Raw genomic sequence first — 22,114 nt, 5'->3', positions numbered from 1 at the left:
TCTGAAGAGGGGGTGGCTTTCTCCTCTATTTAAACTCCTTTGTTCCAAGCAACCGAAACGTTGTTTAATTAAGTATTTTCCTGGGAGCAGAGAAACCGTGTGCGGACATCCCTTCCTTTTCATTGGGTTTTCTAAGCAGACATATACGTAACGTCTCGAGTGACGAGTGTTCATTTAACCGAGAGGGTATAGAAGGCACCAAATCAACTTCTTTGAATTCTCTGTTACAAATGGAAACATTAACGGTGAGGATTTTGCTGTCTACTGTAGACCTGATTAAGTATCATTCTGGCAAGCACACGTATTGTATTAGATTTATTACGTGCACTCCTGAAGGGGGTGGAAGCACTTCTTCTTGAGATGCCCCCAACCCCCATTATTTTGAGAGTCAGGGGATGGGGTGCACTGCATAGGTCACAGGCCTGGAGGGGAGCCGGCACAATGCCAGTGCGCCCAGTCAGGCACCGGACACCGTGGTCAGAAGTAGAGTTCAATTCCATCTGAGAGGGTCACATACCTGTACAGTACGTGGTGACCTGTATGCAGCTGTTGGGTCGCTTGAAATTGAGTAAAACATTGAGTAAAATAAGAAAATAAATACTGTACAGGCACAACACTACAGCTTCGGAGTTCGGACACAGCACCAGGGGGACCCAATAGCCAAGTGGTTAGGGCACGTACCACATGGGCTCTATAATGTCTGAGAGCGAGTCCCAGATTTGATTCCCAGCCACCCGGAACATTTGCTCCATGTCGTCCCATTGACCTATATTATTACCTGGCAGAGGCAAAGAAAAGCCCTGCCCTACCTACATGTGCAAGTCCGTGAGTCAAGCCTGTTTCGTTTGTTATTGTTTTGTGCCCAAACGTGCAGTAGCAGAGTAGGCCACATTTGCTTTAAAAAGCCATCCCAGTTATGGGGGCTTGCAGTCACTCCCATCAATACAGTACCCATCAATATAGGCTCAGAGCCCAAAATAATAGAATAAGAATGAAGTATGCTGTACGTGTACGTGCTGCTGATGGAAGCACAAAAGAACAAGCACATCACGAACAGCTGGTGTGGAGAGGAGTTTATGCTTGAACCATTTTGAAAAATGAATAAGAGTTGACTCGAGGAGACTGGACGATGAAAGGCATTCCTCAAACAAACAGGTGTTCTGAAAGCAAAAGCCGTGTTTTTTTTTAACAATGTCTGTCGCTGACATTTTTTAACTGCTATAATACAGAATACAGTGTAGCAGTTTTCTTTTCTCCCCGAAAAAAGTAAAAGTTTTTAATGCATTCCTGTTAGTTTCACGATGAAATATCTGACCTTTTAAATTCATGAAAAAAGTCCAATAAAATTAGCTGTGCTCTATGGCAGTACTGGAGAGTGCAGTCGAGGCTAAACTAAATTTAAGAGCCAAGAGACAAACGGGTACATCATCTTCAAAAGAACATAATCGCAGCTCGTGGGTGTAAAGCAGGCAGATGTGTTCACTCAGATGTACGACTCTCTTCCACTAGGATTCATATGTTCTGCTGTGTGTCTTCTCCTCTCCACCTGCTACTCACACCCTGGCAACAGGGAAGCATCTTTTAAGCTCCATCTCAAATTAAGAGAAAATATCATGAGTTTTCCATAGTCTAGAAAATTGGTTCTCAAAGTGGGTCCCCAGCAAAATGAGGAACTGTTTAATTCCATTATTATTTCACGGGTAGAAGTTAGCCCAATAAAAGTATAAGAATAATTATTCAGATCATTGGTTTCACTCTACCTACTGTGCAATTTTGAACTAAATCTAATCTATCAACATCTTCTCTTACAGGGGTATATGGCATAATACTTATTAATTTGTGGGTCCTTGGCATGAAAATATTTTGAGAACACCTGGTCAACGAAGTTGAGGACTACTGGCCTTTCTTTGGATATCTGATCATGTTGAGGACATCAGTCTTGCCCAAATACAGAAGGATAGCCGAATGGTGGATTTGGGATTTCGAAAATATGTACCAAGTGCAGTGTGAGCTTGTAGATCGGTTCTTTTTTGGTGTGAAACGCCAAGGCAGAAGTGTAGGGTTCTAAGGTTCGATTCCCGCTGGGTACACTGTGGGCGCTGGGGGCGTCTTCTCTCCTCAGCGTCATCAGTGCCCATACCTGAGGTCGGGTTTGGCGAAAGGGCCTTTCTGTGTGGAGTTTGTATGTTCTCCCCGTGTCCCCTAGGGTAGGTATCCCCACAAAAACATGCAGTAATCCTGGTCTCTAAACTGCCTCCACCTGGCCAGGCCAAATCGTGGGATAAAAATTGAAGTAAAAAAAACTGTGAACACAGCTGAGAAGAAAGCCTATGACAAACAGGATGTACAGTAGAAAGATATAGTAGAAATATTATGATTAGGCTGCTTGCACATGATGTTTGTTTGTGATATCCTGAGGGTTTGTTACATACAGCAGAGCGTGAGCCACAAATGCACTCTGCACAGACAAAACACACATCGCTGTGTAGCATAAACCACAAACGGCTCAATGACCTCACTATTAAATGATGTACAGCCAACCTCGGAGTCCATGTATAGGTCACTGCGCCTTTTCCTTGATGACACAACAACAGCCGCTTCCGCATCATCTTTCCTGGCAGCGTTAACACGTTTCAGTCTCATCACCCCTCCCCCCCCTCCATGAGCGGACACAAATGAGAGAAGGCTTCGTTGCACTCTGCTGACTGACTGCTAAACGAGGTGGAACGGTGACTGTGGGCAATATCGTACGTCGTGGTCCCAGAAGTTCCAGCATTGCCGGAGGGCAGCCTGGTGACAGCTGAGTGTCTCTCTCTCTTTCTCTCTCTCTGAATCCATGTGGAAAGATATACTACTGTACCTCAGCCGAAGGTCACAATTTGTCCTAGCTGCCACCTTGACGGCGCTCAGCACAGGGTTCAGTGAACAGTCAGTGGGCGGTTATCCGTGGTTAACTTTTACATCATTTGGTGTCTTACGAAATTTTATTTAACGTGTTGCACATTAACGTCTCCCTGCGTGCTGATGAAAAAAGATAGCAAGAGCTTTTTTCCCCATTTCAACTTACAGTCCATCTTTTCAGATCATTAAAGTTGCTAGCTAGTTAATGCAATTTAAAATGTATCTCCTAATAAAGCAGATGGAGCTTTTTGAGAATACTAATACTGCTTGTTGACATTGTGATAACATAGTGAAGATATGATTTTCCATCAATGTAAATGTACACAAATGTACCCCCCATGTACACAATGAAATGAAAATGTCTTTCAGGCTATAACTATTAGCAAGAGGCTTGAGGAACAATTAGAATCCTGGACAATCAGTCACATGACAAAGAACAGTATATAATCATCTCAAGCATTGGTCAGTGAGCACAACATCTGAAAGACTGCTTCATGAGACATGCACCCAAGCCAGGACCCCAGCACACTCCATTTACGAGGAGCCCTACAGTAATAACAGGAGAATGGAGTGAGAAATGAAGAGACAGAGAAAGTAAGTTCCCCTCTGGCTTGTGTTTTGCCAACACATGGTGTTATAAAGTACCCAACACAAAGCTGATGGCCCTTGATGCACGACACAGATAAAGGCTTCTCCCTTCCAATTTAGCATGCTTATTCAAGTGTTATTAAAGTCTCCTTTAAATATAGTCTCTGGAATGAAGCAGATAATTAGCAAGATTCATAGAGATTCCGCCTCAGTGATACCACTGCTGAGCAACACACATACGTATGTTTGGCTACACATGTATAATTTGTAGCCAAACATATTTAATCGTAATAACAGCTAATGCAAACCGACTTACATACTGTACTCACTGCACAATGGACCACAATGCAAAAAAGCCTTGCTTTTTTTTACTGTACTGTACGTGTTTCAAATTGCTAATAAAGTATTCCATCAATATAGGCCCTGAAACGTAGTTATTTATACTTGGTTGTGCACCATGTTGTGAAATTTAAATAGTCGTTCTACAAGCTCAAAATGCAGCGCAATGAAAATCTGCTATTTTGGCCGTGCGACACTGGTGTGCAACTAACAAAAAATGTGTACACAGCACAAACAAAAGATGATATGATTAAACAAATCACTAGGGAGAACTCATCTCATTAAGCTTAATCTATACACCATTGTGTAAGGGTTTCACTTGCCAAAAAGCACAGATACTTACAAGCTAACAACGAACCAGGCTGCGGTGAATTGTTAGCTTGTATATCTGTTCTTTTTGGCAAGCGACACCAATTAGGCTTTAGCTTCCACGAAAGCACTGTGCCACACCACAGGGTTGGATGAGTCCTCTGTTTTGACATTCTTCTGGGGTCTCCTTGTTAATTTACCCCCCCCCCCCCCTCCCCCACACACACACACACACACACGATCTGATGTGCTCGGACAGTTCCTTTGCTGCACATTAGCTGTGATCACGCTCACACTGCACATTGGACAACGTACACTCCTACACATGAGGCTCCGGCACGGGCATTTGGTTCCTCGTCTCACCGGCCAACATAATTTAGACTTCCAGGGACTTAAGACCTCTGGCTTAATTTCATCTGGGAAGAAACAAAGGTCCAGGTCGCTCCCATCCAAAACTTGGAGTGAGAACCTCTGCTCATAGAAGCTTGATGGGGGAGTGTGGGGAGTGGCCTATTGATCCTGGACGGTTGCCATCGGCTGTATTGGCGCACACAGTGAAAACTCGTTGCTCTTTGTGCAATAGATCGGAAGGAAGTTTGCAGCATGGCAGCTGTGCCAATGCTGTGGAATGAAACCTGGACAATTCCACAAAGATTGTCATTATGTTGGAGAAGAATACATTAGCGAAGGCCCAGCAAAGACTAGCAGGAGCAACTGGATAGGAAACAGGGTCATGCAGAGTTAATCAGCTAGAATCAGCATCAGCTGGGAAAAAAAGGTAATAGTGTGCATGTGGTTTGCATGCATGCGTGTACATGATCTGGTAATACAACAAAATATACAAATAAATATCCACATACAGGGACAACACAGTGAGAGCTGTAAGAAAAAACACTGTGGTACCTACAGTAGTAACAAGTAGTAGATTGTTTTCAACAGATATCTTGAGACACAGTTGTAGTGTTCTCGGAGCTGTAACTCCAACAGCTTGCTCCTACTCTCAATAAAAATTTAAATAACGGTGTAATGTTTTGGGACCCAGCGTGGGAAGTTACAGTGCGAACCATGCGTTAGCACAGATATGGCAGCTCACCCACTCATTTGTAGACTTGGCTTTGGCAGAGCTGACCAGGCACGCATCAATATTTCATGTCATACTGACAGAGGGTTTCCAACTCCTCTAACCCAGACTGCCCACAAACAAGAGTTTTGTTTTGTTATTCTATAGTTTATTTAGGAAAATATATCTGGCACCTGAGCAGCAGATGGGCCCAGAAACATAGACTAAATAATGAATTTGCTGGTGTGTGCCTGACTCTGCATGTGTACAGTACTGTATGTGCATGCTGTGTAAGTGCATGAGTGATTGTGTATGCACGAATCCTCATGTATATACAGTACAATATACAATACACATAGTATGGGGGGGGTGGTAGGGGGAGGGGAATGCCAGCAGGGGTTCTCATCTGGGCTCTGAATCAAAACAGACGTGCTCCAGTGCCACGACAACTCGTATTGTAACCCTGTCAGTCCAAGTGCAGTCAGGCCTGAGTTTAGTATCTATTTTGTATTTTACTTTTTACTAATTTCTCTATTACTACTTTATTTAAACTAGCCCTTACCCGTTGTGAGATATTTGCCCCCCTCTTGTGGCCACAGGGGGTACTGCGCCCGGGCGCATTGCCGTGGGATGGTGTGGTGATGTATTTGTACAGTAAATATGACAGTTTTGTCTGTAAAAAGTAGCCTAGCTGGTTTCTGGGAGCGTGCAGGTTTTTTTTGGCATGGAGAGATGTGTGCTAATAGTGTGGCTCGGTCGGAGATAGACCACGAATAAACTGCTGTAAACGGCTGTAAACGGCTGTTTTAAATTCATTATTAATCATTAATGTGTCAAATCGAAAAAAGGGCTCCGTTAAGACCTCCATATTCATATGGTCAATGCCTGTGTGAAAACTAGGAGTGATTGGTGCAGTCAATGATGAGATAACGCGCTGTCAGTGACATTCAGACAGACATTCAGACATTCGCTGAATTATAGTATGATATGATATGATATGATGATGTATTGTTCTGGGCGTATCGGAATCACACTGCTTTACTCTTTAGCTATGTAATTTGTGGGACTATACAGTAGTACAGTACAATACAGGGGAATGCATTGACCATGCTAAGCCAGTTGGCCAGTTGTCACTCTCGCAGAGTTGTGGCAGTATAGGAAGTCAACGCCAGGACCATCTGGCCCTATGGGAGCCTGTACTCCATTGAGGCTTGATCCCATGTGGTGAGAATGACAAGGCCTCAAGGAGGAGCTTCAATCTCCCGGCGCTGACTGCAGCTGGCACTGTGTGGAACATCTGGAGATGGGAAGACACCAGCGCATTGCACAACAGGTAGTCCTAGACAAGCAACGTGATTGGTCAAAGAGGCATTTTATCTATGGCTTGACATGGCTGCTATGTTATTCATGTCCCTATCTCACGGCACAGCCATTTTATTGCCCATTGTATTTCACTTGTCACTGCGCAAAGCAAACTAGCACTCAGTCCATCACATTCCACTTATTGCGTTTTACCGTAGATCTATCATCTCTGAGCCACATCCTTCTCATGCTCCCCATCTGTATCCGCTGTCTGTCCACTGTGCGGTGCAATAAATGTCCCTTTTTGTGAGTTAACTCTCTGTGAGGCTCACTCTATCTAGAGAGAGAGAGAGTTGCTGAGCCAGTGGGGTGTATAGGGACGTAAGTGTGTGCTCGCAACAAACAAAAAAGCCTTGTTTCTTTGACACACATCAGTGACTGTTTATGTGCCTCACTCACCACTTCTGTAAAATCTGAGAAGTGAAGAGTAGTATTACTTCATACTGTGCACTCCATTTGTCTGACAGAGAGGGCCTGGAGTGTGTACAGATCTGTCGACTGTTGTGAGTGATGTGCAAAGTGGGTTATCACACCAAGCATCGTTTGACAAAAGGCCCAGGGAACAGCGAAGGAGTGACTATAAATGCAGATGGAGGATAATATGTGTACCTTGGCATATCAATTAATGAAAAATATTGAAGTAATCTCAAACTTTGTATTACTTTTGCTTGTGCAAAGGTTAGCGATAGGAAAGACACAAATTCTTGGTCACTGAGTTAAATTAACATTCAGGATTTTCCAGTGTAACTAGAAAAATCACACCAGTGTGAACTGAGTGGTGCAACTCCCCCCCCTCCTCCCCCCTCCTCCTCCTCTCTCTCTGTCTCTCTCTCTCCCTCTCATTAGCAGGCAACAGTGCAGCACTATCTCTCTCTCTGTTTCTGGCACAACAGCACCCCTACTGGTACTAATAGTTGGGTGCTTTGAGAGGACCTTCCAATGTGTCTTGGGTGCTTGGAGAGGACCGTTCATTGGCATTTCCAGTGAGAGAGCCCATATAACCATTATGTCCATGATCATAGTAGGGCAGAACCTCTCGGGTAATAGTGGCAGAATATCTCTCAGGAGATATGATTGGCAGAGTGTTGAAATAAAAGCCCCTTGGAGCAAACACAATTGGTTAAGTTTTTATTTTTTTGTGTCTGTCCTACATTCATTGTGTGTCAAACAATTTAGTTTACTGCCCAAGGCTTTGACTTTTTCTAAGTTGCTCTTAATATCATTGGATATCAATATCGATATAGGTCAAGACAGAAAGTGAGACACACTGCACTGTTTGCTGTGAACTTACAGACAGTATATCATTATCATTTTCATAGTGTCCAAACCTCAATTACAGCTTTTGGGTTGGCTTGTCGTTTTCACCCTGTGAAATCCCACCCGGCACCCCCAGTATAAACATGACTAAATCCCACCATTAGGTGTTTTTTAACCGTACATCTGTTCTTGATCAAAATCTATATGTTTAATAGTAAAGGAGTATGTACTGGTCCCTGGGGGCAATATAGTTTTCCTTTGTATGGTTGGGGAGAACTCGGCTTGTGATTGGCTGAGAAGGGGTGGGGGGAGTGCTCGTTTTCCTTCATGTGATAAAGGATTCCGTCCACAACAGCTTGCCAACTGGGATGGTGCGCTCGTTAATGTGTGTGTGTGTGTGTGTGTGTGCACAGTCATCAGATGCTTGCCGTGGCTACTCACACACACTTGGCTTGGGGCTACTTGCGAGCCTCAAGGCCTCGCTGTCAGTGTGCCTGCCATATTGAGGTAACAAAAACAAGCACCCCGTCTCCCCCAATCATTCTAGAGGAAACAATAGGCTGTGTGCATTAATGTAGTTCTGTTTTCCAGAAGATGGCATAAACATTTCCTGTCCGGGTCAGTTTCTCGTAGCTTCATTTGATTGGCTCAGCATCAGATTTGACCCGGAAACACACATAAAGGTGTTGTGTGTGTCCAGTTCCTCTGCTGAACCAATGAAATTTAGCAGTGGGAATGTTTATGCTAAGATGACTGCATATGGGGAGTTGTTATGGGTTAAGAGTCTTGCTCAGGGATACTTCAACATGTATACTGCTCGAGCCACGGGTCGAACTGGCGAACTTCCGATTCCCATACGGGCTCTCTACCCACTCAGCTACAGCCACTGTGAATTAGAGAGTTAAATGTTAGCACCTGTGTGGTCCGTGGCTTGTAGGGTGAGCTGCTCTCCAGGTCTGCCAGGATGCTGGTGAGAGAGTCAATCTCGGCGTCCAGGCTGGAGCGTCTCTCTTCCAGGGTCTTTTCAGGTCCTTTCATCTGCAATCATCATGCATAGACATGTGTGAAATGGCCAAAAATCTGTGAACAATTAAAGAATCATACATTGGGTTGGCATGAAGAATAGCCCATTGACTACGACTGACCGTATACTTGAGATTACTACCGACCATAATCCAAAACGTAGTGTGGTTTTTAGATTTTTGAGGAAGCCATTGGATTCCGTTCATTTCAGTACGGTATGAAAACTAGCAGAGATTTTAAACTGTTGATTCTACTAAAATACAGAATCAGGAAAATAGCATATGTTTAAGTATATAGGTATATACAGTATGGCCAAGGCTTAATTGACATGACTTCTAGTGAGCTACGTAATTTTCATCACAGTCATTTTCATCACAGTCGTTCAACAAAGCGGAAATGAGCCTTAAGGACGAGACTTATTAATCCTTCAAATGGATGGATAGTATACCTCTTTGGATTTGTGCTGTAGCGACTGACATTACCTTCTCTCCTGCCCTACACTATCCAGTTTTCACGCTACTTAGCCTACATGTCGGAATACAATTTATCTGCAAGCTCGTTTCACCTTGACCTTACACAATCCTGTTGAAAGCCACACATCAATAGCAGAGACTCTTGGAGGAAAAGTGCGGCGAGCTATAAGAGGCAACTATATTGTCAGAAGGACAACTCTCCTAATGCAGTGCACTATTCACCTCCGGCTTTTCAGGGCACTTGGATTTACAGTAGCTCATTCCTCATGCGTTATTCATCACGTTTACATCCACACACAAACATGAATTCTCTACAACTTGCATCTAAATTGTTATATTGTAAAATGCATATCCCAGTTCAGTATTGTGGCTCACATGTAGAAACTAAAGACCATTAACAGCTGCTCTACAAGATCTTGTAGATTGGCTACTTTTGGTTTGTTACACCCATGCACAACGGTAAGTACAAATCAGGTGTAAAGGGAAGGACAACAGGCCAGTATTCACTCTGACTTATTGTCAATGTGAGCTTGTGAATACTAAAATAACAATGCTGCTCTAAGAGCTGGCTCACTCACATATTTATCTCAATGTTCAAATAAAACACAGTGTAATTTCAAGGAACAATAGGACACAATCTTTTCATAGATAAAAAACAGTAAACAAAGTGGTAGTACTACTGTACTAAAACATTTCTACTTTCTTTTTAGTCTCCTGAACTATGCTGCAACTGCAGCCAGACTTCTTGCAATTGCCTGTAGGGGCTTTTGGAATTGGTTGGATCAGTGACTGCCTCTCATCCTAACGTTATGTGTTTGGATTACCTGTCACAACCCATTACAGGCACCGTTTGCCTCCATTTGGAGTGTGGCTGCAGCTTCAAACATCTGAGGCAATCGTGAGCATAGGAGGATAAACAAGGAAAAACACTAATGGCTTGTTTCAAATCAAAAAGGAAACAGGCAATCTCTTTTTAACAGTTATGACGAGAAAGATAAAAAGCGACGCATTCCCCGACTCCAACCGCATATCGCCTTTGATGAATTGCAATGTTCCGTGCAGGGATGGTTAATCTGGACAATATAGTGAGTAGTAAGTGCAGCCAAAAAATATGGTTCCTTCCATTTATTCATTTGTTTTTCTTCAATGTGCGTGACTGCGTGTTGTTGTACACACTTGATCGTCAGCAACAAAAAAGGGTCAGAAAGACAAGTGATGTCAAAGCCATGGACCAGAACAGTACGAGCAGCTCACTGACATTCAGTATGTGTAATTTCCCTATTGATACAAGGAAGAAGGTACAAAGACATTTCGATTGTATATCAAGCAATTCGGTTGAATGGCGCCTGAGCGAGATGTTTGAACTGGCAGCAGGACACATATAGTAATTAAGATACTCTGGACTTATTAAGGAATTAAGCTTTGTTCCCAGGGTGACTCAGAAGCCAACACAATAGCCGGGAAGAAAATTATGAACCGAAACAATGAAGTACATTTCAAAGTAATGATGCTCTTAATTTCATTATATAAGTCCATAAATTGAACTTCACTAGCCTTTGTGGAGAAACATTCTGGCAGAACTCGACAACTCAAGGTTGCAAGTCAGTGGTGGACAGTAAGTACATTCACTTGAGTACTGTAATTAAGTCATTTTGTTTTATTATCTGTACTTTACTTGGGTATTTGTACTCCCATAACCCCATTGTATTAAGCAAGTACTCCAGTACTTCAACTAGGGTACAAATTTGAATTCACTTGGTAGTTGAGTAATATTTGACCAGGAGTATCTATACTTTAACTCAAGTACTGGGTTGAATACTTTGTCAACCACTGTTAAGTGAATGTGGAAGGATGCTGAAAGCACTCTCCCTGCATCCCCCATTTACAGTATGTTACCATGTTCAATTACAGGAAGTATATAAATATACCCGTAGTCTGGCTAAATTCATATTTGCTTATTCATATTTGCTTGGATGTACAGACCTCTTCCTCTCGTTAGTTTTGCTTAAGCGCAGACATGAGAGATTTATCATTGCATTTTTATTCACCAAGGATGTGGTGAACCGGAACAATTACTGCTCATCTAACCATGGTAGAGCTAGCATCCCTATTTTGGGCATGTCATAATAGGTTCAAAGATTTTTGAAAATAGCAGATCTACAAACTCACAACACAATATACGGCTATAATAAGGCCTTACAGGGGGGAAAAAGGTTTTGTCAGTGTGTGTGTGTGTGTGTGTGTGTGTGTGTGTGTGTGTGTGTGTGTTAATAAAACAAAATTACATTTACAATTAACTGTTTATATATTTATTGACATTTGTTTTCAATTACCGGTATATAAAACATTACAGTTATAGCTCTCTTGTTATTAACTGTTATGTTAATTACATACAGTATAGCCTTTTTTCCTTGGTGTTATGCTGTCTCATAAAACGATATAGAACATTTGTCAGATCAAATGCGAAAGTTCCCTGTTGCTATGTCACTCTTAGAAACACAGAGCGACAAGCACAGGTACTGCCACTTTATGTTGAATACACTCCATTGTTACTGTACTACTGTCTGGCACACACTGAAACTATTTGATACTGATCTGAGACTTGCTGCTAAGTGTTGTCTTTACTTGCACAAGAGAATGTGATATACTGCCTCTTCTATTTTCTAATTTGACCATGCCCCTTACTGTATGCAAGTTTTGTTGTGGTTGCTGCGGTAGGGAGCGCTTGGTTTACATCGCCGGCTACTACTAGTAGTACTAGATGATAATGAACGCCCGCGTGGGCATGCGCGGGCGGGGCTTACTCACACTGTAATATAGACACAGAACCTTGCTTTGACAGCCACCTCGCTGGTCTGGTGGTCTAGGTGTTCGCCTTCGAATCCTTACATCACAAGTTCAAATCCAGCTGATACTACTATTTTTACAACAACTCCAGACTTGGGTTTAGGTTAGGTTTAGGCATAGTTTTTGTGAGGTTAGGGTTAGGTTAAGGTTAGGTTTAGGCATAGTTTTGTGAGGTTAGGGTTAGGGTTAAGGTTAGGTTTAGGCATAATGTTTTGGACCGCACACAAGTACTTGTGTGTGGTCCAAAACACAGCCCAGCTCTCCCTACTCCACTGACAACCAATCACAAGCCATAAAAAAAAGAAGAAAAAAACACCCTAGGAAAGAAAACTCGCTTACTGTATATATTTGACACCGTGTCTTGTCTGTATTTGTTTCCTTTGTGTCCTTATCTATTCTTTATTCCTATGTCTATTTTTTACTGCAAAATGTTTCAAGTTGAGTATCTTGACTGGGAAATCGGAGGCGGTGAGTGAGCATCAAGAGGTCAACTGGAAGCGTCAGTCAGATGGATCACTAGTAGGGGCAGATACACCCTGGAGGGTCCAACATGTCTGTGGGTAATAGGACCAGCCATCCAGAGACAGTGACCGTGCTCCACCAATAGATGTCAGCCTTTAATGTTTCCAACCACAACGGCTGTCTGTCCCCAAATGTAGCCTACTGGGGGATGTCTAGTACCCTCATTTGGGGTGTCTGAGCCGAGTTATTCTCAGGAGATATATCCTCTTTTTAGAATCTGTTGGGACTCCTCTGAGGACACACAGCTGTGTTATTTGAACGCTGCGTAGCGGTACCCGTGCTGTGCCGCATAAAGTGTGAGTCACGATCACAATATGATGTTATAAAAAGACATCTCACCTGAAATTCATATGAGTTCATTGGTGGTGGAGCAGGGAAGGTGCCCGGGGGCGATGGAAGACTTGTCGGATCTTCAGCGGGAGGCGGAGGAAGAGGGTAGTCTACTGTGATGAGAGCACACACACACACACACACACACACACACACACACACACACACACACACACACACACACACACACACACACACACACACACACACACAATGAGGAAAAGTAATATTAAAAGCCTGAGTTGCACATTGATACATGCCAGTGTTGCACACCGAAAGTAGCTGATCTTCAAGATCACACGTTATGAGCTTGTAGACCGGCTATTTTCTGTCGTATAACACCGTCGAAATGACTCGTCGTCCCACTCTGATGGCTCGACACTTCATCATAAACAACTTGGTTAACTTAAACCTTCTAGTCGTACACTGACTGGACCCTGTAGTAAGCATGTGTCGTGACTTGTGTTGTTTTCTTGAAATTGGAAATATAAATGTTGTGTACTACAAACTATATACATGTTTGTCCTATCATGAGAGAATACAAACAAGCCAAATTTGGGGTTCTAAAACAGTACAAGGATTGCATCCAAAAGCATGTCTCAGATGGGATAAGGCGTTATGTGCCAAATTAGATTCTGATTTGGCTTCTCTCTGCGCAAGGAGTAGGACTGAATCATTTAACCGTGTACTTGTATGTACAGAACCAGACATGGGCTTTGAAAATTAAAGGCTTTTAAGAGACATAATGGGAATTTGTTCCAAGGCCAAGACTGTGATGAGTCCTGTTTACAGATTCCATTTGCTTTCCATGGCTTTTTATCTGTTTTCATTCAAATCTAATTGATGTCATCAATTTAGCTTCTCCAAGTCTTCTGACCAAATTAATTAAGCACAGTTGTTGAGTTGCTGAAAGAATCAACAACAACACAGCAGTGTGTGGCACAGTTAGCTTGAAATGGGACACATGTCCACATCGTGCACATTACAACATCTCAGAAACTGTGAGCGTGGCATTAAACATCCCCTCTGGGCACATGTAGGCTTCATGTGAATTGTTTATACAATAACCTCATGACCTCCGCTAAAACTCTGCAGTGTAACCAGTGGGAAAGAAAATATAATCTGCTGCTCAACAGTGAGTCTCTCCCCTCGACTCGAACCCCCCTCCCCCGCCCGATCACTCACACTCCATCTCATATCCCCCTCTTCCCATAATGAAAGTCACTTGTACTCTTACGTTGTAGCCGACACAAAATTAAAACATTACGTTTCGTGTATGGCTCTCTCTAACATCAAAGTTGTTTTGGACTCATCATTTCAGGAAACATGGTACGTGGTAAATGTTTCAAAGAGGCATGTTTTATTGAACAGGTCGTACAGTAATGTTGGAGCGGTGGAAAGCGGGAGTCAGGGGGGCCGTACGGGGGCATTAAGAAATTCTGCTTAAGGAACGTAGCTGCCACATCAGAGGTCGGTCACCATCAAGGCCCGGGGCCATGAAGGCCTGTGGACATTAAGTCTGCGTCACTGTAGAACCATTAGTGTAACTGTGTGCAGGCTTCTAATTGCAACAGCTGACAGGGTAAGAGCAAAGAGTGGCTTGTGGGACCACATTGGGAGGAATGTCGGCAAGGATTTTGCAAAATTCATAAACAGTCCCTCTTAATCATCTCTTATTCATGTGATTACAATTTACAATTTAGGCATTTAGCAGACGCTCTTAATCCAGGGCGATTTACATTAGGCAAGGACAAAAAAAAGCATGGGAATACATACCGGTATATAAAATCCATTTATCATGTGATTGAGAAATACAAGTTGATTCAGCTAATGTGAATGTGCCTCTCCCCTATGCTGCATTTTCTAAAAATTATCACCTTTCAACAAGTCTTGACTGACCCTGGAAAATGTCTGCTATGAATCACTTTTGCCAGTGCCACCAAAGACAAGCTGTCAAGGAATAATTTATATATTTTCCTCCTGCACACTTGCCCAAGAAATCTCAGTAACAATACACAGTCTTGCTATTTTTAGAACAGGACACAGTTCATGCATCATTAGCGCTACATACAGTATAAATACTGACAATAGAGGCAAGACAAGGTTTTATAATAAACATTAACACCCCATCCAAAAAACGGTTATTTATGTGTGCTGCCAACTGTCAAGAGGTAAAGTTACACAGTAGTGCTAGCCACTCCTATGCAGCGCTGTGTGTGTACGTATACATGTATGTGTACGTAGCTGCAACACCTAAAGTGGCCAGTAGAGCATGCATGCACGCACACACACACTACAGTATACAGTACAGTACAGTACAGTACAGTACAGTACAGTACAGTACAGTACAGTACAGTACAGTACAGTACAGTACCACTCACTTCAGATGGGTCTGATTTTACAAAATGTTCAGACATCCAAAATAATCACACCCGTGTGAACTGAGTGGTGCAACTCCCCCCCCCCCCCCCCTCTCTCTCTCATTAGCAGGCAACAGTGCAGCACTCTCAAATCATGAACGCAGCGTGCAATTTGTGTGAAATCTTTCACAGACTATCCTACTAGGCTGAGGAATATATCCCACCCTTTTCACATTGGCCTATTATAGCGCCACCATTAGGCCACAACTTGACCTGCCCTGCCCTGGTCAATCTAGTTCAAGGTTGTGATGAGTAATCTGACAGCGCACAGGGTTCAGTGTTGGGTCTCCTACTCTCCTATGTAAATGTACAGCATCCAATGAAATGATGATCATGAAACCTGGACACATTTGAGAAATTTTCTGAAATTGGGATGGCGAGAGGAATTTCTTAAAAGTGATTGGAAATGAATACATCATGAAATGCTTGGGGAAGCTTTAGTCAGAAAATGATCCTCCACATAGCGGGCTGTATTTGCAGACCAATATGTCCATGTTGCATCACTTAATCTGTCAAGCTGTAAGGGTCAATGACTGTTCTAGGCTGGCCAATGTCCAGCCAAAATGAATCCACAATGTTGAGTCTACTAAAATACACCTTTATCCACAGCCTCACCAGTGATTTCCAATGCTCTAATCCGATATTGCAATGGTGACACTGTGAGCTGAAAGAGCACATTTTAAAGTCTTTGAACTTGTTACATGCTGATTATATTGAATCAGCATGAAGCAGGTCCTTCTCCCTCAGAAGAGTCGTTATCGTTAACAGTCTATTCATACAGTGAATAAAAACCAAAGGTTTCTTTTACAACTCACATATTTTATCCTACAATTGTTTCCTCTCTCACAATTATTTTATATTATTAATTATTTATTATTTTACTTTTAACAATAATTATTCTCTTTCTATTGTAAGTCTATGACTATGACGAGACCAAAATAAACCTGTATAATTAAAAGTCCTGGATGCACATACTGTACTATTACAAAGGCTTCAACAATCCCATCAGTCTCACCAATGCAGTCACAGCACGACATGTGAGCTTGTAAATCTGTTATTTTAGGTGCACGACAGCCACATGCAACCAAGTGCAATTAAGGACCGTATGATACTCCTGCACGATGCCGTTGCTTGCCCAAAAGAACTGATCTTCACACTAATGCGAGTCGATCGCTGCGTTGTTAGCTTGAAGGTCAGTTCTTGTCAGCAAGCGAAACGTCATACTATGGACTATAAATAAAGATTTAGTCAGTGTCACAGTCTACTCTGAACCAATCTGAGTGGGGCTGAGTGAGGACAGTCTCTGTGACATGAATGAAACCATCCCCATTTTGCGACGATGGAGAGACGAAGGGTCCAAGTGAGCGCTAATGAGAGACGCAGCGAGAACACCTACTTAATAACACAACTTCCCTTCTTTTTATTGAGCAATTACTTTTAAGTAGCTTCTTTGTGAACAAGGAATCCTAATCAGTAATTAAAGTTATTTGAGAGGGCTATAAGAGGTATAATTGGTTATCGGGAGCTGGAGTGTTGTTAGGGTGAGTGATAAAGGAGTGGAGATGGATCCAGCTGCGATAACAGTTAGCCAGATTAAATATTGTTTCTCAAGTTAAGTGTCAAATACACATTCAAGTACTCTAGTACATGTGACAAGATTTGTGATTTGTGATTACATCAAAGTTAGCCGTATATGGGGCTACATTTACCATTCTGATTAACCATTTTCAACCTGGAGTTCCTATTTTGCGCATGTCATTATAGGCGGAAAAAACAAGTGGATCTTGCAAACGTGAACATGCAAACTGTGTGGCTCCCGCTCCAGTGTGTATCTCAGACTTCAAATGGCCAGCCTATCACGTTGGTCACTCGTCTTGACATATCTATGACGTACAGTATGACTCAAAATTCCTGACAAGGCTTCAGCCCAATCAGAGATCCATTGACTTTCTTGATAGATCAAAGCTCAATGTTTCTGACGTACTTCTGTGGCCTACTGAAAGTGTGCACGAGGAATGTGACGCTGATCAATCTAACGCTTTGTGAGATTAGTTTATAGACATACTGTAGAGACCCACATATAGACGTCTAGCATCCTGCAGATAAAATTGGCTTTTTGTTAGTTTTGCATGACATTGTCATATCTCAAACTCAAAGTATAAAAGTGGGTTTTAAATCATTCAAGAGTTCAAATGTACCAATAGTCATCTCAGTGTTACAGATGGCAGTGTTCTGTGAGGATTTTTCTATCCTCATTATGCAATTTCTGTGGATTAGCAGGGTTTAATGTGTATGATGAGGTTTGAGCATAATATGCTATATCATGTGAACATATGTGCAATATCTGCATTATACTGTATACAAAATCATGGTCCATCTGATCTTTTAGGTCAGGACATACTGGGGACAACGTTTGGCTAGCTACACGGCTGTCCCCTACCCTGATAGAGCATAGAGAAGCTCAGAGTGTTGGGGGACTGTTTTCAGCACAAGAAACCTCAAAACCAGGGTGTCAGTTTACTCTCATCGCTGAAAAGAACCACGTGTTGTTTGCGAGTGTGTTTGAGTGCTCGGTGAATAGATTATATTGCCCATGAGAACCTGATTTATTACAGCCGAAAGCGGAGAGAGACTGAGAGAGAGACACCGGTGTCTCTAGCCTTGTACGCGTGCAGCAGGAGACAAAAATGTATGCAGGGCGCCACGTGACAATGGGGGTCCACATAAGTCATGTGACGCCAGACAGCTATTCTGGCATGCAAGTCTCCAACAAGGTCCTCCTGAGGTGGCCTGTTGCGCAGAACGTTCTTGTTGCATAGGCAGTAGGTCCTGGACCCGTAAAAATAAAGTTGGGACAAAATCTTTATTTTGCACTTTCCCCCCCCCCCAAATCTGTAACCATGAGTCTGCAATCAAAATCAATCCATGCTGCTTACAACAAAGTCACTGTTTAGGATGTGAGTAACTAATGACTATACTTTATTCATATTCAGTGGCAAATAAAACCCCCTATAATCCCTTCTAGACAATGGATGAAGTGCTTTAAGACCAGCGTGTCATTCTGCATGTTTTATCTATCCACGGCCCATTCCAAATGTGCTGTGGCAGAGAGGTTGCGCACACATTGTTTTGACATAATTATGGAGCAGTTTTATTCCACCTTCCGCTCGAGGAGAGCTGCTCAGCTCTGCTCTTAATTAGCAGTGATATGTATAGAAGACTGATTTATGACTTCATTTGGTTGGAAATGCAAGGGATGGATTCTGAGGTCTTTGGAGAAATGCTTGTTTTAAAGTGTAAAGGAGCAGACCAAATTGGCTTCTGCCAGTTTAAGCAGGATTTCTACGGGACAGAGTTTTAACCGAATAAAAGAAGGATTACATTATGCTGTGAAACCAGAGAAACAAATGCTTCTGCGAGGTGTATGGTTTAAAAAATACATTCCAAGTCAGGCTTTTTATAAAAAAATACAATCCCCCATTCATCAGTGTATCAGGTGGAGTGGGGGCGAATGCAGATTATTTTGTAAAGGTTATGGGACAAGCTCAGGGTTACATTTCCTGGAGGGGGGGGGGGGGGGCTTTGGATCCATGCCTCTGCTTTTGATATGCCCTCTGGTTCATTCATTTTTATGGCTGTTGGGGAAGTTTTATCCTTGTTTCTGGTAAGACTGGTAAAATGCATTTCCATTTGAGAAATGTAGCCTCTTTGATCTTTTTTATTAAAAAAATTATCATAACCACATTACAACTTACTTACAGTAGTATATTTTTGGTCAAGCCTATACAGTAGGTTTCAAATTCAATGACATTTCTCGCTGAGAAGAACTCAAGACAGCAGCATGCTGCGGCAAACATGGGTCACTCACTCACTACTGCTGCTGCTGAGTGAAGTAAGACAGAGTTTCATCACATGAGAGTTTCTCCCCGCCACAGCTCACAGGCATGCCAAGTAGCAATGGTAATGTTACAATTTGCTATTCTACACCACCAAATGTCAAAGGGCAGGTGGGGTACTGGGGGGGTCATCCGAGGACACAGGGGCCTGTTTTGACATGGGCATTTGACATACTTCTAGTGTCTAAAAACGGGAACTAACGTTGCTTTCAAAGTGGCATATTATCATGCTAAAAATAGCACATGTTTAACTGCTTTCAACCCGGCTGCGCATATTTTGGGCATGCTGTTATAATATACATACTGTATATCGGGAATACATTCAAATATTTAACAGATTTCAAATAATTGCGAAATTGCTCATGTACAAGCTCTCTTGTTATTTATTTAAAAATGTCCCATTCTTTTATGTAAAGCAACTTTGGGTACTTGAAAGGCCATACCGGTATATAAATTTGAGCAATTATTATCACCAATTTCCGCTATTATAACATTTAGGATGAAGGATGAAGAAACAAAAAGTGAAGTGAGCGACTCAGGATTTTACCCTCCCCCCCAACAAAAGAAGAAGAAAACTCCCAAGATTCACTTGCGTGTCGTTTTAAGCACTGCACACAAAATATACATTTAGTGATTGAGGTCTGTATGCTCTACTTAGATGAAAGTAGCCTTTGTGTGCGCTCACAGCATAAGCCGGTGGTTTCTATGGGGACACTGAGACTCTCATTGGTGGGTTTCCTGTAAATTCTCTTGGTGACACCCGTGCGGAGACTCTTGACATAACAACCGGTAGTCAGTTTGCTTCTGGGCAGTCAAGCAGGGAGGAATAAAAACAGCTTATGCAGATGTTCGACACTTTTTGATTGCTCAGGGCGAACAATTAGTGGGTTTTCTGGGAAGTTTGGGAGTATGGAAAGTTATATCTGAAGCAGCGGCTCTGCCACTTGTTTGACCTTCAGTGAGACTGTTCCTTGATAAAAAACTATCAAAACTTTGAAGCAAATTGTGAAGCTGTGTGCAATAAAAAGTGGCACCAGCGTTGTTTGAGGAAACTATCATATTTCCACACTGACAAAACAATGATGACATTATTCTATCATGTTTTTATTGAATTGATTTTTCTTTTTCTTTGGTGTCATGGTTTGGAAACCTATCTTTAAAGAACAGAAACTCTCTGAATCAAATTGTTAAATGGTCTAGTAAGCTGAGTGATGAGTCACAGCTTAACCCAGTGTCCCCGTACACCAGACACAGCCGATAACCAGTGCTATTTTAAATGTGTGCTCGCCTTAGCGAGCCCACAATGATGATTCTCAACACTTGCACAGTGAATTACAGATCCTTCCTTCTGGACGGAGGTATAGAGTCCCACAACGTGTAGAACAAAGCGTTATAAAAATAGCTTTGTTCCAGCAGCCATCATTCACAAACACAAACATTGCAAAGATGCTACAGAAACATCTGCTTATTCTTCCCGCATTTTACCTCATTCTAGTGATTATTTTAGTAGCTTTTACATCCTGATTTAGCAGTTTGTCTTATTGTGTCGTTTGTATAATGTATAAAGGCTTGTCTACTGCAACCCAAATCTACCTACGGCTCCTAATAAAATAATCTCAACTTAATTAGTGGTCAGACTTTACCAGACCATCACGTAAATTGATACATTTATGGAAGGAATAAATCAAAGAATAATAAAAATAAAAATATTAGTTTGAGATGTTTTCCGCAATTGACAAAACTACTAACAGTGAATTGAATGAGTAAAGTGAAGCAATATCACAACGCATCGCAATGCTATGTGTTGTGAGCTTGTAGATCTGCTATTTTAGGTATTTTTAAAACATTTTGCCAATTTCTGACCTCTGTTCTTGACATGATGTTTTACAACCTGTTCTCAGAGGGTAGTTTACAAAGACAGACTTCATCTCTGAGTGCACTGAGCTGAGCATGTTGATTTATGCAGACAGCTGCATGGAAATGCAATAACATAAAAGCATTTATACAATTTCGAGTAAAGTACAAAAATATGGCAGATGCCAGGTTAATTTGTTGACCTGGCATCCTATACTACTAAGTTAAAAAACAAGCAGTATAATAATAATTAATACCGGTAGTCTAAAGGCAGTATGATGATCATTTCTTTCTCATATTCCCTCAAACATACATTACATTAAGCAAAACAAAAAGCAAAAAAACTTTCAAACAGCTGCACAAAAGAACCATGTAACGTTTAACGCACTATGCGACAGTTCATTTCCATAAAGCAGACTTGTCTGACCATCTTCTTACTTGCACTGTGCAGAGCAACTTAAACCCTTGGGTGTGTCGCAAATGTGATCTGGGGTAAAGTGAGGTCTGTGAGGTCTCTGACTCTGTCTAAGACCTCCAGTAATGTGCCCGTCTGTCATATCATTCCGCTGTGTGTTTAATCAGGGCAGTTTTCTGCTGAGACCTCCGCAGCCCACATAGGCCCCGCTAACCATTCAGCGCCCATCCACATCAGGCTCCAGCTTCTCCAGCCTTCCTCTGTCTCATACAGGCCTCGAGCGGACTAAGGACAGGCAGGCACCACGGCAAAGTGCAGTGTCCCCGATTTCAACATGAAGTTCATGAACCCTTGGTTATACGAGGCAGAATAGTTTGATGTAAAACAAACGATAAAAACAGGACCTCTGATGATCTGCTCATGAGGCCCCATCCACTCTCAACAGTGTAACACTGGAGTTGGTTTTACATATAGGTTGTCCGAATGGACAGGGTGATCGGAAATCGGCTCCGATCACA

General features: G+C 42.2%; 1 protein-coding gene across 7 annotated transcripts in view; it reads right to left on the bottom strand.

The window, feature by feature from the left end:
- The window catches only part of lpp (LIM domain containing preferred translocation partner in lipoma), a 163,322-nt gene that overhangs the window by 74,042 nt on the left and 67,166 nt on the right, over positions 1 to 22,114 (bottom strand). For all 7 annotated transcript variants that reach the window (XM_080770855.1, XM_080770857.1, XM_080770859.1 and 4 more), the window contains 2 exons: positions 13,021 to 13,124; positions 8,732 to 8,854 (listed from right to left, as the gene is read on the bottom strand). In XM_080770855.1, the coding sequence (XP_080626981.1) occupies positions 8,732 to 8,854; positions 13,021 to 13,124 (227 nt within the window). The remainder of the gene's footprint in view (positions 1 to 8,731; positions 8,855 to 13,020; positions 13,125 to 22,114) is intronic.

This window comes from Protomyctophum bolini (assembly GCF_963924005.1).
Source record: "Protomyctophum bolini genome assembly, chromosome: 8".
Lineage (NCBI taxonomy): Eukaryota > Metazoa > Chordata > Actinopteri > Myctophiformes > Myctophidae > Protomyctophum > Protomyctophum bolini.
Note: the sequence above shows the minus strand (reverse complement) of the source record. Positions and strands in the feature narration are given on the sequence as shown.